Genomic DNA, 15,863 nt, shown 5'->3' with positions numbered 1-15,863 from the left:
ACTCCAGCCTCCAGGGTGGAATATTTTTTTCATTCTCTTTTAATCCGAAGCATTATTTACGCTCTCGTGCTTACATCTACATATATGGACGAGAGTACTTGATAGAGGGGTCCTGAGTACTCTTCACGACGGATATGCGTATTATACTACACGAACGTCATTATCGTCGTACAATTACTAATCAATTAATATGTTTCTCAAAAAAAAAAGAGAGAGTCGATTTTTTGGTCTCCCCAGTCCTTCTGGTCTTCGAGATGAAATATTTCTTTTCTTTCTATTTTAAAATGGAAATCGGATTTATTTACGCTCTTGTGCTTGTATGTAAACACGATAGTAAGTACTAATGGAGCCTTCGAGTACTCTATACAACGCGAGATGAGGTATTGTGATACGAACGTCGTTACGGTCATAAAATGACTGGTCAATTAATAAGGTTTTGATTTAAAAAAAAAAATGGAGAGTGGATTTGTTGATCCCTCTAGTTCTCTCGACCTCCAGGGTGGAAAAATCTTTTCTTCTTCTTTTAAAGCGGAAACTGCCTTTATTTGCTCTCGTCATGCATGTAAGCACGATAACATGTACTGAAAGGGTATCGAGTACATTTATCAGCGGATATACACTATTACAATTTTATTATTACATTCTTTTTTCTTTCTCGTTTAAAGCGAAAACCGGATTTATTTACGTTGTCGTTCTAGCACGTGAGCACGATAGCACATACTAAAAAGGTCTTAAGTACTCTTATCATGAAATATACAGTGTCGCGATACGAACGTCAGTGGGATTATAAAATGACTAATCAATTAGTATATTTTTCCTTAAAAAATCGCCAGTTGAAGTAATCTAGTCTCCCTACTCCCTACAGCCACCAGGGTGGAATATCTTTTTTCTTTCTCGTTTAAAGCGAAAACCGGATTTATTTACGCCGTCGCGCTTGCATGTGAGCACGATAGTACATACTAGAGGGGTTCTGAGTACTCTTAGCAGCGGAGATGCGGCACTACGATACGAAGGTCGGTACCGTTATGCGATTACTATGCTGAGTCCCTCTAGGGAATGTGGGTGGACCCCGTGCCCCTCCCCATCCTCTCGCTCTCTCTCTCTCTTCCGCTCCCAGCGAGCCCCCTCGTTGCGTCTTTCTCTCGCTCCCTCTCACTCTCCCCTTCGTTAAGACCCCGGGCGTCTCTCTCCCTCCTCGACTACAGCTGATTCCCCCAACCGAGCACTCGAGGGAAGATGCACGCCTCGCAGGAAGAGGTAGCGTACACCTCGTTTAAATCGAGAAAATATACGGAAGAAAGTGAAAAACCGAGGGAAAAAAAGGGAAACATGGCCGCGGACTCGGGGCCCGATATAACTAGGGAGTTCCTAGGCTCTCTCCAGACCGACATAGGGACCCGATCTTACTTCCGTGAGACTCGCGTTGCGCTGAAAAGCACACGCGAGGTACTGAGGGGAAAAAAAAAAACCCGCGCAAACGACTTATGCAACCGAATGGATAGAAACGACATTTTCTCCTCCCCTCCTCGAGCTCGGCGATTCATCGCGTAAAAGGAGAGGCATCCTAATTAAAATAAATAATAAAAATTAACGCTCAAAGTACCGATACACTTAATGGTAAATATAAACCCTTTTAGTTGCCCTTTAGTCTTTCCGGCGCCAAAGAAATAATATTCTTTGTTTGTTATACAGACTCACGTTGCACTAGACGGACACGGATGTACTGAGAAGAAATCTGCATCAACGTATTCAAAAACTGAGCGGATTAAAACGTCCCCTCTTCTCGACCTCGTCAATTTATCACGTCGTGAGAGAGAGAGAGAGGAACATCCTAATTCGAAAATTAACACTCAAGATATCGACACCCTTGACGGTAAAAATAAACCCGTTTATTTCTCCTTAATTCCTTCTAGTACTAAAATAATTGTTTTCCATTGTTATTGCAAATTTCCGCATAATTATTAGTCATCAATCAAGCAGGTACTTAGGACTTAATTTCGAATCAATTTCGCAGTCCATTGTGCGGTTATTTTACAGGTGGAAGAGATTCTCGAGTCAGAAAGCGAAAGGAAAAGCGATCACGGCGAGACCCCCCGGGAATTCGGACGGCGAAAAATAATTAACGAGGCCCGCGTTGCGCGACAAGTGCAGCCCCGCCGTTAATTGATCGTTAGAGGACGCCATGCTAATTGCTGCCAGCCCGTTACGTCGCGCAACGAGGTTCTCACGTAGCTGACGCTTTTCCGGTCGCCGGGACGTGACTACGGGGATCCATCAATGATCTACGGATCCACCGCAGAGCTAAACAACTCGAGACGAGACAGGAAATGCGTGAAACGTAACTGGAATCGACAAAAAGGGAGGCGAAAAGACAAAAGCTCCATTATGAAAAGTCACCATAAATTTAAGAAATTTTATATTTCCGTAAATAAGGGGATTCACTAATGATCTACGGATCCACCGCAAAGCTAAAAAACACTCGAGATGAGACAGGAAATCCGTGAAACGTAACTGGAATCGACAAAAAGGGAGGCGAAAAGACAAAAGCTCCATTATGAAAAGTCACCATAAATTTAAGAAATTTTATATTTCCGTAAATTTCCATAAAAAAAAAAGGGGGGGGATTCACTAATGATCTACGGATCCACCGCAAAGCTTAAAAATTCTCGAAACGACATAGGAAATGGGTGTACGTATCTGGAATCGATAAAATCGATCGGTAAGCGCGGGAGACGAAAAGATAAAGCTTCATTACCAAAAATGTATATATAAATGTAAAAATTGTTTAATTTCCATATGTTGACAAAAAGGGACGAAATAAACTCTGAAAGTCAAATGTTGGGAAGAAACTTACCGTGTTGTGATTGAAGCGCAAACTGCCCGATCGACGAAGTGTACCTCCTCGGATGTTCGCAGCTGCAAGCTCCACGTGTGTTCCATCACTGCCGCCACGTCGTGACAACTCCGACAATTCTGCCACCGGCTGCACCTGCAAGGACATTTGCATGTCGATTAGTTAAGCGCTCCCAAGTTAACTAGTTATTTATGCATGCATTTGAATCATTATACATTTATACGTGAATTTTTCAAACATTCAGTTGAAATTACTGCCCCATCCAGGTGCAGCGAGAACAATTTCTTATACATAAATACAAATACACAAATGCAAGGAAGACATTTTTCCCTGAATTTAAAATTGTTAATTTATCCTGGACAAGGACGAAGAAAATTATTTTCTTTTTTTTTTTTTTTCGTTGACATGAAATTTCGCGAGTTTCAAGACCTTCATTAGGACCACTATAATCACGTGTGTAAGTTTCATAAATATTTTCACATTTTTGTATATACAGAACCCTTCATATCACCTTAATCGGATTACACATTCAAGGGCTGAAACTTGCCATCTCGGAGCATAGTGAAAATTCAAGATGCCGGAATGTTAGTCACTAAAAAGAGTCGGTCTTGTACGACTTTATAATTGAGAAAAGCATCAATTGAGTCTGGCGACAAGTAGCAGACTGCACGCCGGCAGGAGCTCGAAAAGGACAGTCTCTGGAGGAGTTTGGAGAGTGCATTGTGGAGTACGTCGCCATTGTGACGCTCCCGGGAGGGTCTAGGGGTCTAGGGATGTAGGTAGGGCTTCGTAAGAAGAACAATTAACTATGGCGGAATGCTCTCATTGTTCGTAGGAGCAACAATGCCGGGGGCCCGGGCTGACTGGCAGATGTACGCGGGCAAGTACGCGTGCAAGTACACCGAGGTGCATTATGCACCGAAAGTACAGGTCGCGACACCGAGGCCCGTAAATCCTGGAAGCCTTTATTGCCGACTTCGGTAAATCAAGAGCAATAAGAAAACGGCTAAGTGCAACCCGTGGCCGATCCTCCGGGTCGCTTTTTGCAACTGCCCACCTGTGGAAATCGTGCTTAGACCGCGATAAATTACCGCGGTATGAGTTACGCCGCCAATTTGATAATTCCACCTCGTCGATGTATGTTGGTTTCTGGAGTAGGTAATAATGGCCGTTAAGATCGAAGCCGAATGAAAGGAATAAAACCGCCGGACTAGGTACTCCACGTGGCCGACTTGTCCATAAATTTAAGGGAGATCTATTAAATCGCCAGATTATGATCAGTTATTTTCATCTAATAGAAATCACGTCCGCGCTGTATATAAAATATTGATAAATCGCAGTGCTCATTGCAAACTTTTTTCTTACGGCATTACCGTATATTAGGTTGGTCCGAAAATAGTTACGATTTTTATACGTGGTCGATACTTAAAAGTCGCAATTATTTTTGTACCCACCCAATGTATTTAAGTCGACAGGGTTAATATTTTAGTTACTTATTTATTTTTGTTTTTTTTTCATTTAACGACGAATAGTTACGATTTTTATACGTGGTCGATACTTAAAAGTCGCAATTATTTTTGTACCCACCCAATGTATTTAAGTCGACAGGGTTAATATTTTAGTTACTTATTTATTTTTGTTTTTTTTTCATTTAACGACGAAGTTCGAAAAGGTCCGATAATCATTAATGTCGCCGAGTGTACGTAGCTCGGTCGCTGCGCCGAGATACGCGATTACATGCATCCATAAGAAGCAGGTGCATCGGCAAAACATAAACACGGAAGTCTGGATAAAGGTGAGGAGAGAAAGTACATGGCCCGGTACATAAGTATGCACATAAGTGGGCATGTATAGAGACGGTGCTGCCCACTCGGAGGAAGAACCAATCAGCTCCCCGGACAGGGAGGTATAGGGTGCACTTCCATTAATGCTTTTGAACGAGCCACTAACCTCGTCGGACGTCGAGGAGATCGTTTCGCCTGTCACGGCTGTCAATGACAAGCGATCAACCCGGGGTTCAAAAGCACCTTCCAGATCTCGATAACCTAACCTCAACGTCGCGCCAAACCGCACGACTTCGCCGGGACGTAACCCTCGACAGCGAAAGACAAATTTTTTTAGAGAAATTATTTTCATCCCCGTTGGATAATTTTCCTTAACCCCGATTGTCAATGCTAAAGGGCAAATTAGAGACCCACAAGCACCTTACAGATGTTGATAACCTAACCTCTACGTCATCCAAAACCAAACGACTTCACCATAAAAAAAGAACTACCCTCTCTAAAAAAAAACACACGCACTTTCTTTCTTATATTCAATTGCATAGAGAAAAACTCCTTTCTCAAATTCAATTTTTCTCAGGATAATAAATCCTTTTCGAGTAGAGAGTGCTCTCGACGTTTTCACGCCTCGCAGAGTGACCTTGCAAATCTCAATATCCTAACCTCAAGGTCTCGCTAAACTACGTAAATTCACCGTAAAAAAATTACCCTCTCGAGAAATAAAGAAAATTGGAATCTTCTTTCTTATATTCAATTCCATGGAGAAAAACTCCCTTTTTAAATTAAATTTTCCTCAGGAAAATAAATTCTTTTCGAATCGAGTCGCCGTCAAGCGTCGTTTTCACACCCCGAGGAGTCGCGCGGTGTCCTTTTACGACCCTAGACCGTGCGATAAAAAGCCCTCGTAAAAAGAAGGGGGTAGCAGACAAACTTCTCGAAACTCCCGTAATGGAAGTCAGGCGAAGTGCACGTGAGTCATTCGCACGGGCAGGTTCGCCGAAAGTCAAAGGAAAGGCCGCCTCGGCAACCCTTTGTTCTTTGACACGAGCTCGCGTCCTGTCAGCGAGGCTTTAAATGAGTCACTTGTGCCGGTGGCAGCGATGCGATCATGAGGGGAGTTGGGCGATTACTCGGAAAAGCATCGGAAGCATATTGACTTCTGAAAACAAATCGGCAGGACTTTTCCTTTCGCGTCTACTCGTGGCTCATTCCCACCAATTGTTAACGCGTCGACCAACAAGACGCAGACAACGTGGGTTTGACTGTCAGTCATAATTTATCATCGGTCACGGATGACCGGCGTGGTATATACTTCTAAATGACCATTGACCTGGCACGTTTCGAGCCCACTAAGTACACTGACCGCTGCATACTTCTCTTCAGACTATCCAAACCTAATTACGTTCATACCTGTTCGCCAAACAAATCACAAATCCTAAGAATGAAAATCATGTAAATCAGAGCGTACACTAATAAATATCGGTAAGAATTGACATATATTTATATGCACCTCATAACTGAAGTTTCACATAGACAAATGTAAAGTGAGAAAATTACAAGTTAGAAAATGTATTAATGCACGTAACATCGTGTATATACCGTGTTAGTGGGTTTTCACTTGAATTGAATGTAATATTACATTTATAGTATAAGTACTACATATAGCATAATTACTACAATTATAGTATAATTTTCTTTGACTTAACTTAGGTGCTAATTGTGATATTACAGAGACGATGCAATTTTACTGCAATTTATTGTGGCATCGTAATAACCAATAATTGAGTATGTAAATTTGTGATTTAATTTTGGCTTAAAAATACTTGCAATTGTCGAGATCTGTCGCGATCTCCTACCAGTATGTAATTGTGCTGAGCGATATAAGTGGTTATATGAAATGTACAAATTTGATTTTTAGGCATTGCAGTTTTTTTTTTTTTTTTTTTACGGGTAGTATATTAATATGTAGAAAATTCTATTTTCTTTCTGGGTATTTCTCGAGGGCGTAAAATATGCATCGCGTATCGCGAGTCGGGAAGTGCAGATATAAGTGAGAATTTCTGAACCACACGATTCCGGTTACGTGACTCGTGCGATACGTCGGTTTATGAAATGATTATTATGCAATTTAATGAGCCGACGTTCACATCCTGCTTCCTGCGAGCGACAATATGCGCGGGCATGAAGCGACAAGGAAACGCCTTGAAGGGAAAGTCCTCTGCATTGATAATTTACCAAGTCTTTCCAGACTCCAGTTTCTTCATAAATTGAAATTAACGCCTAATAACGAGTCTCACGGTATTAACGAAGTAATAACTTCCGCAACATCTGCAGCTCGAAATTGGCAGCATCGCAGGTCGCAGGTCGCCACCGTTCCGTATCGGACTTTGTTGTTAATTAATTAATGAATTAATAATACGCCTCGAAGCAAACCGCAAGTATCATGGAAGCAACGGTTACGGTACCGCAACCTCGTCATACGGTCGGTTAATAAAATTGCGAGACCAGACCCGGCGAGTGGTGAATGAACATTTCCAACATGGCGGATCGCCGAGCCGTGACGAATCGATCGTCCAGGGTGACGAATCGCGTCGGAGCCCTTGCGAACTCGATTCCAGTCCACAACCGTCGAGGGGATAAATAAACCGTTTAATATATCTGCTCGATTCGAAACGAATCGGTACTCTTTGCCTCGCTTTAAGATGGGAAACAACGACGCGAGAGGGGCGGCCAAGAACCCCTCGATAGTCGCGTCCTCGGACTTCGGAAGCGATTGTTTATTAATTCGCTCCTTTGTTAAGAAAAAGAGGTGGAAGAAAACCGCGTCCACTCGATAAGCCTGGCCGCGTTCCGTGTTATTCCTCCGATTTGAATAAAAAGGAACGGCGTCTCCGCGAGATTTCTTCGCCGCGCGTTCTCCAAGATGGCCGCCGTAATGGCATCGGGGTCGTTCTTTGCCGGAAGGGCGCGCCCATTCGAAGATCGGAAGTGCCTATCTCGGATTTATGGCCGGAAACGCTGCTCCGTGACTTTGCGAGTATACATTGACATGTCGTGTGTATTGCCAGTGTCGGGTGCATCGTGCATGTCGCGTGTATGACCCGATTAAGGAGTCCTTGTCCCCTCCTCGGCGCGGATTCAACGGTATACAAGAGAGCCAATGAACGCGCGGAATGGCACAGCCGGCACGCGCGCCGTCCGTAATGCACGCGACGCGTCCTCCCATCTACCGATAACGTCTTATCTCGGCCGGCTGTACACTCGGTCTTCCACATATAGCTTATAGAAATGGAAGAGTCGTGTAAGCGCAGAGGAGTCCATAAGAGGTTAAACAGAGACGTATCTTCCGTCTCTGGAAAATCATTAAAAAAAAAAAAACATTAATTACAACAAAGAAATATTTCTTTGAATAGTACCTAATGAAATGTCATATTAATTCAAAGAATTTAATTTTTCATTTACTCAAGGGAACGCGAACGAATTAGGTGCAACGTTTCTTCGTAACATTATGACAATTCATTTGAAATTATTTCCTTTGAATTAACTTAACGTTCCTTCGGTACTCTTCAAAGAAATATTCCTCCGATTAAATGAACTTTCTTAATGTAAACACTTACGCACGGGGATAAAGAAATTGGATAATTGAACGAAATTGTTTCGTTGTTTACATTTAATTAATAAAAGAAATATTTTGCCACCTCCTCCATATTCACGGTGTAAAGTTTAAGATTGATTCCGTTCGCCCTGGTCGGAGAAACGATTCATGAACAAGTAACCCCTCGGACGCCATTTTCGCAACCCCTTAATTATTCTTTCACTTTAATAGCAATTCGTGAATAGAAGTAAAAAATGAATATCGTATGAGTACCCACCGCGTCTCATTCAGAAAATCCCACCCCAGGGGTTCCTCCCCCAGGCAAACATTTAAGAAGCGCGTCCGCCATTACGCTTCCCGGTATAGTGCACTATTTATACGTGTCAGTTTCCGTGGACAGTTTTATATAGGCCGTGAGTCAACGGCGCTATAATGGTCCGTGGCAATGAACCAAAAGGCTCCTTCGGGATAGCCTTCGCGGGATAACCCTTTCCAGTTATCCGCACTCGGCTGGACCACCGTAAACCTACACCCGGGACTCCGTCGCGTTCATCATACCCGATGAAACCGTAGTCGATCGGGCCAGAAACGAGTTCTAACGGAACTGCCAATAAGACTCACGATCGAACCATATCTAACCGTATCGAGCGATAAACGAGCAGCCTCCCGGGATGCACCGACGATTTTCTGCCCCTTACGCCCACGGGCACGCGTTATCGATCCGGCCTTATTTTCCTCTTTTTTTATCCCGCCTCATTTTCAGTCCACCCAAACATTTCCGCCGACGAAGCTAACGGCGCACAGTAGTCGACCCGTTTAAACCGGCACGGAAAGGAAGACGCGATTTGCAAGACCTCGTGCACTTGAGACGGGAATAAGAGAAGTCCATTGGCTGCCTGAATTTCTATAAAAATGATTTTAACAGTGAAGGAAAAATGTCTGTGTGTAATATAACGGTGATAACTATATAATCCTTAGAAAATTCATTGTACAATTTGTTTCGGGGAAGGAATTTCAATTCATGTCGGTAAGAGGAGAAAACGCTGCGGAGCGAATATATTAACACTATTTCTACCAAAGGTGTCAAAAGACACCTTTTAAAATTTTAACATGAAATTATTTTCAAAGTTTAATAATTTTTTCTCAATTAATGTTTTGAGGTTTCGTATAATAATTGTTAAATTTATTTAGCGGTATCATTTTCCTCCAGCTCATCAAAACCTTTTGGTCGAAATAGGTACACACAAAATCGTGGTAGAAATAGTGCTAATGAAAAATTATATGTGGAGTATAGTAATGACCGCATCATGTTCATTAAAATCATTCCGCAATTTCTTTAGGAGGGCGAATTACGTGTCATCTTCAGCAAGAAGAAATGCTGCGAAGAGTGCATTGTCTTCTGCATTTTTTTTTCCTTAAAATTCACTGCCGAGAGAACGTATCTTTTAACGTCTAAGGACGTGAGGTAAATTATTAACGTTTTATTTAAATTGCAAAAATAAACTAATGCACAACAGATACAAGATAAGTTTATTTATATTGCAACTGGAAAATATAATTTAATAATGTAATTTCGTATGAAAAGTTTCAAAGCGCGGGTATACACAAGGTCCTACGTCACATATGTTACATTGGTAATGCGTTTGTCGTTGCACACAATTTTTAACACAAACAATACGCTTTCTCAATCCGCTTTCTTGTTTTGTTTTCGCGCTAGGGTAAATCGCCAGAAAGGGTCTATCAGGAAGCCTAAAAGGATGTTTATCCGCAGATCTAAGAGCACTCTGTCTACAATCGTCTTTATGGTATTTCCGTAATATTTGTCTTATTAATTCAAGATGAGAAGCAGCTATAGAAATATCTTTGGGTGTTTTGTATTTATATAAACAATAGGAATTCTAAACGGCAGTATCCAACAAATGAAAAAAAAATACTTAGCGAGCGTCAGGCGTTGGGTGACTATAGTCACCGTTAGTAGCGAAAGGGTTAATGGGTACGGATTATGTACCAAAAATCCCTTCGAGCTTTTCAAGGTCGATTCATCAATTACTAAGCATCGAGTACTGAACATCCCTTCGCGTCCTTGAAGGTCGATCCATGAACTGCACCGTTGGAGAACGGCGACTCGTCGAGTCGCGCAAATCGGCCGTGAAGAGACAACGAACGTGAACTTGCGCAGGTCAGGGTCTTACGTAAGGACTGCGCCGAGTAATTACGTCGGTATGCGACCGATTACCGTATACAGGTCTGAGTCCAATTTCGTGCACGCATTTATCGCGATCGTGCTCGAGCGAGCATAACCTCACTTTCTCAAGAGAGGGCCGGAGTCATCGACACGAGCGTATCTCATCGCGCAAAAACGCGTCGTCGCCTCGAATTACCCTAATTCCAGGACACGTGTTAATTTAATAAGCTTTTTGTGAGGTAATTTCGCACCATAGGAGGCATTTTATAAATCCGGCTTAGTGAGCCGCAAACGAGACACTTTCGGCCATCTTGGAACCGACTACCCCAATCCGCCATGTTTTTTACCCCATTTTTACGAGTTATTTATTAATTCAAATCTTGCGCAGCGAAAGAAAAGGTATACCTTTAAATACGTCTACGTCTTGCTTGTAAAAAAGAAATAGATGAATGTATCTTTGACTCGGATTTTTCTCCCTCTTTTTCTCCTCTTCCTGCTGGGTGCATTTAAACGCATCGTCGCTCCGGATCAACCTAATTCCTTGCACATGTGTTAATTGAATGAGCTTTTTGTAAGACTCTCGCCATGCAACGCGTCCCGTGAATCCGGCTTAGCGAGATGCATTCGGCCATCTTGGCGCCAGAGAGATCCGATTAAATATAATGTGCCCCTTTTCAAACGTCGTTTATCTGAAACGCCTTTCGCGGCGAAAGAAATTTCCCCCGGTGTGACAAACCCTGCGAAATAAACGTGCCAAAATAAAATGACATTTTACAATTTTTTTTTCCTTAATGGAGAAAATGGCAAACAAACGATAAGATTCGAATTTTCCGACATTAGGTCGAAGAAAATCGTAAATTTTCCGCAATTGGAGCGTTCCGGGCGTTCCTTGACTCAGATGGAGCCGTAAAACTCGCTTCCCTGTTAAACTCAAAGGAATTCGAAGTCTCGGGAGGAGCCTCGAATCCCGGAGCCGCAATTAAATTAATTTACTCGCGATATAGATAGCTATGACGTGGGTGCTATCATACCAAGCGGGATATAAATTCCTCAAGAGCATAGCCATAAACACTGCAAGGATATAGCCGAGCCAACAATCGTAAGAAATAACAATGACACGTGGCAAGGAGTGGTATGAATTTACGCCTCTTGCACCTCTTTTCAAAAAATGGCTCAAATAAAAAGGTGTAACCTTAGGAGAGGGATCGTTTATTCAGGTGGCCTCGAGATTGACAATATCGGGATTGCAAAATCATCACCGGCCAATTTGTTCCCACGCTTTTAAATCGATGACGAAGTTCAATCGATTGCGATTGTTAAGGAAATTTACAGGCGTGGACGTGACGCGTTAGAAAATTGCATTGAATTAATCCAGTTGACACTAGACGGTGATAAATCAATGTAATAAAATCTTAGGTGCCCAGGCCAACACCGTAGATAATACCTGCCTATTATAGTCCATAACTTCCCGCTTTCTAATTGGATCGTGCTTGAGAATGCATACCGCGGATCGTCATTTTTTATTCGAGACAACACGGAGATTATGTAAATTTAGTCCGTCACTTTCTTTATTTAAAGCAGCCTAGTTCCTTTTTTTTGCATAATACAGAGGTGAGGGTTTTCCTTCCATTGAAAGTAACTGCGACGTCATTAAGACGTTATGAATGAGACATGAAAGAAACTTCCTGGTAACCCAATCGAAACGGTACATAAAATCCTATAATTGCCACGTCAAACAGATAAATTACACATAAACGTCTCCTCGCCTTTCATCGCATATTAAATTTCTAGCATCAGAAACAACCTATTATATTTCTTTCATGACACATTAAATACGTCGAGGTAATGATACATCTACCCCATTACCCTGTAACTTCCATATAAATAATGAATAAAATATCCAAATAAATCCAAAATCCTACACTCAAGGAAAAAAAATGTCATTAAACCAAAGAAATATTTTTTTAATCCAAAGAATAATTATTTCACTCAAAGGAATTGGAATAAATTGGAGACGACATTTCCTCGGAATTGAAGTAATTATTCTTTAAATTAATCGAATATTTCTTTGGTTCATTGAATATTTTTTCTCGGTGTACAAAGGGGCTTAAAGGATTATTTCCTGGCGTCAAGTGTTGAAGTTTCTCGGCGACCGAGGTAGAAGAATTGATCAACAAGTTGGAAGTGTCTGAAGTCGCGTTGTCCTCTTCAAGTAGCGCCAGTAGGACGCGATAAGAGCCCCATGTTTATCCGATAGAGCCTCTTCAAGAACTTCCTCTGACCAGTCCAAGACAAGAGGAGGTCCAAACTGGGTTAAACGCCCACGGAGTCCCGTTCCTGGTACCAGCGGAAGTGCGTAACCTTCCATTGTATGCAAAGACATCCTGGTCGACGTCCCTACCCGAGCCAATGGCCAGGTCGGGGTGGATCGTCCTCGGAGGTCCTCTTCAGGAAATCACGCACGCGGCCCCTGGAGAATCCGTGACACGCGGACGCCGGGACTCAATTCGCATGCCCTGATGCGATTTGCCGGTTGGTCGCGTCGAATAAGACGAAGACCTGATTACAGGGCTGCGACGATACCACGAAGAGAGCCAACGCCCGGGAAGACTCGAAGAGAAGCGCCAGGCGGTCCAGGAAACGCCTGAGTCGCGTGCCAAGATCACGAGTATTATATTTAAATCGAGACGCTATTCACTCAGAAATCAGTGAAAACTATTTCCTTCTTTGAGAATCGATTGCCTTTAATTGCATACAATAAACAATGCGATTCGGTAACACGTGACAATCGGCCTTAAAATTCTGGACGCCTGAGTCGCGTGCCAAGATCACGAGTATTATTTTTAAATCGAGGGGCTATTCACTCAGAAATCAGTGAAAACGATTTCTTTGAGAATAATATAAATAATATTCATAAAGGCAAGGTGCTTTTTCGCCGGAAGTAGGATCCCTTTAATTTGTGGTTCCTTTCTTCCTTGCGATGATTTTCTATTTCCACAGTATGTTGTGTCATTTTTATTAACCTCGAGATGCACGATTAGCCGGTTTGGCCAATTATTAGAAGTTAAAAAATTCTGGTATTTCAAGTTTAAAAATCTAAAATCATCTATAATTAGGGTTAAAATACGTCTTTTAGCCATTTAATGTGATAAAAGACGTCTAGTAACGCTAAACGTGAGGTACGATTTCCTGCCTGTGATTTAAAAAGACATATCGAAACATAGGCATCCAAGTCGGGTGAAAAGATTCAATTTTTCTCGAGCTCATCAAAGATAGGATAAAGTGGTGAAACGAATATCTCGGGTGAATCTTATATCTCCCCTAAGAAATCGGCGAAGAGATCGACGGAGGCGCGTGGAGATTTCGACGCATTACCTGGAAGAGACCGATTTGGTCTAACGAACGCGGTGTTCTCGAAACCGTAGCTTGGCCAACCATTCCGCGTAGCCATTACGAGCTCGAGTTTGCATACAATCTACGGAACTTGCGACCACGTACGCAGAAAACGCCGCCCGAAGGGACATCAAACGAGGCATCGATGCGAGCGGAGGAGGTCCGAGGGACGTCCCTCGACGCACGTCGGACGTGGCACCGCGTCGCGTGCCAAGATCGCGGGAATGCCTTTTGCTTTAGCCGACCTCCCGGAGGAATTCGCCGCATATTATTACTAGAAGCGCACTATTATTAGTCCGATTCGTTTGCCTCTTTCTGACGCCCCCGATCGCGGAAACTACGACCTAGGACAAACAGCCTTCAATTTCAAATGACATTGAAATTCTTTACTATTCTACTTTCAATTCTACTACAGGAAAATCTCGACATGATTCTAACACAACCATGACTTGGAAAGAAGTGAAAAGTCACTTTAAAGTGACGAGTGGTCCAAAATGATCACACTTCATGGAAACATTCAATATAATAAGTGTGAGGCCCTCGCCGAGACACTATCCGCGAAGGTCAGATTGGATAGAAGATATTTTTCTCAAGAATTGTTAAGCGGAATATGGAAAACTTTAACAAGGTCCTCCAGACTGGAATTTTATGCCGCGTTTATTAACCTCTGAACGGGATTTATTGTTGTAGGGTGCAGAAGGGAAGATTTAAGTTCTTGAATCGCGAGAAAGGATGTTCTCTCGTAACTCGTTTATTCCGGGATATTGCCAAGGTAAGACGTTCAGTTTTGAAAAGGATTTCCCAATACCTGTGCCTGGGGATACCGTTGGTCAAAGGGCCCACGTAATCCACCGAGGCGACCATCTTTAATACCCAGGGCCCTAAAGGTAGCGTCCACAATGGGTCCGGTGTGGACGCCGACCAGGGAAAGATGCTAATCGCGAGGTACGGGCCCGTGGAAGGTGAAACCCCAACAATGAGCCACTATGCTCTGCACCCTCCATGCACTTCCTACTTCGGCGACGAGCGAGTACCATGGGAGGCATTGTTGCACCCACTACCACGAGGAGGACTTAAAAAAGGACCTGAAGGGCCTGAAGGACCTGTCCGGGCCCACCTAAACCAGAGTCGACTCTCTCCATTGTTCCTCGACTCGGGAGAGAGAAGAGCCTCCGGACGGCATCCGGCGGGAATTACTTCGCGACAATTTGCAGGCGAATAAAAATAAGGAGTGCCAGAGTAATCACGAGACACCCACAGGGGGCGGATATTTGCAAGTGGTGGGGCCTGCTTCTGAATCGGTGCTTCGACAGATGCACTGCACGTGGACGAAAAAGTGCACCAGTTGTTCCGATGCATCGCGATATCCGAGTGCACTTTCGCGAGCTCCATTTGATGGGTTTGATGGTCCATTTTGTTATCGTACGCACCTCCCGAACAGTACAGGATTTTTCTGCCATGGGTATCGATCCTCTGCTATGAACAATTGACTCCGATATTTATCTCAGCTGTCCACGCTGGTTATTACAAGTGTTTGAATTCAAGTGAACCTGGGTTTTTTATTTGTGATTTATTTGTGCGGGTAACTCGGGGTTGCTCGTTCCGGATACACTTTTCGGATTGTAAATATTTTTTCCACCCCCTTGGCACTTTCCAGGGGATTGCTCGAGGAATGGGAGGTAGGAGAGACACACCTGGCAGCCAGCCAGCGCAACTGAACAGCCTGAACAAACTAAACAAACCGAACAAATGGACATTTCTATCCGAGGCCCCGGCATTCCGCGTGAAATCCTAGAGAAACCATTTGATACAATGTTTGTTGTATAAATCTTTCCGCCTGAAGTGCACCACCTGTAATGCGCCAAAAACAGAAGATGACAAAACAAATTTCACCAGATTTACTCCCTGAATACCCACACTAGATCTCAACCTTAAAGATCCACGACAAATAAACCTATCATCTCCCTAGAATATCCCCTATACTTCCTAGACTTTTCGCCTAATTTCCCTCCCGACATCCAAAAATACAATGGCTAATTAAATACGACATTGGAG

At 43.0% G+C, this 15,863-nt stretch overlaps 1 protein-coding gene across 2 annotated transcripts in view; it reads right to left on the bottom strand.

The window, feature by feature from the left end:
• The window catches only part of LOC105699960 (unconventional myosin-XVIIIa), a 146,718-nt gene that overhangs the window by 116,856 nt on the left and 13,999 nt on the right, over window positions 1–15,863 (bottom strand). For both annotated transcript variants that reach the window (XM_012425551.2, XM_012425466.2), the window contains exon 4: window positions 2,855–2,989. In XM_012425551.2, the coding sequence (XP_012280974.1) occupies window positions 2,855–2,989 (135 nt within the window). The remainder of the gene's footprint in view (window positions 1–2,854; window positions 2,990–15,863) is intronic.

Source organism: Orussus abietinus, unplaced genomic scaffold (genome assembly GCF_000612105.2).
Source record: "Orussus abietinus isolate OABI.00-Male unplaced genomic scaffold, Oabi_2.0 scaffold176, whole genome shotgun sequence".
In the NCBI taxonomy this organism is placed as follows: domain Eukaryota; kingdom Metazoa; phylum Arthropoda; class Insecta; order Hymenoptera; family Orussidae; genus Orussus; species Orussus abietinus.
This window is presented reverse-complemented; position numbering and strand designations above follow the sequence as displayed.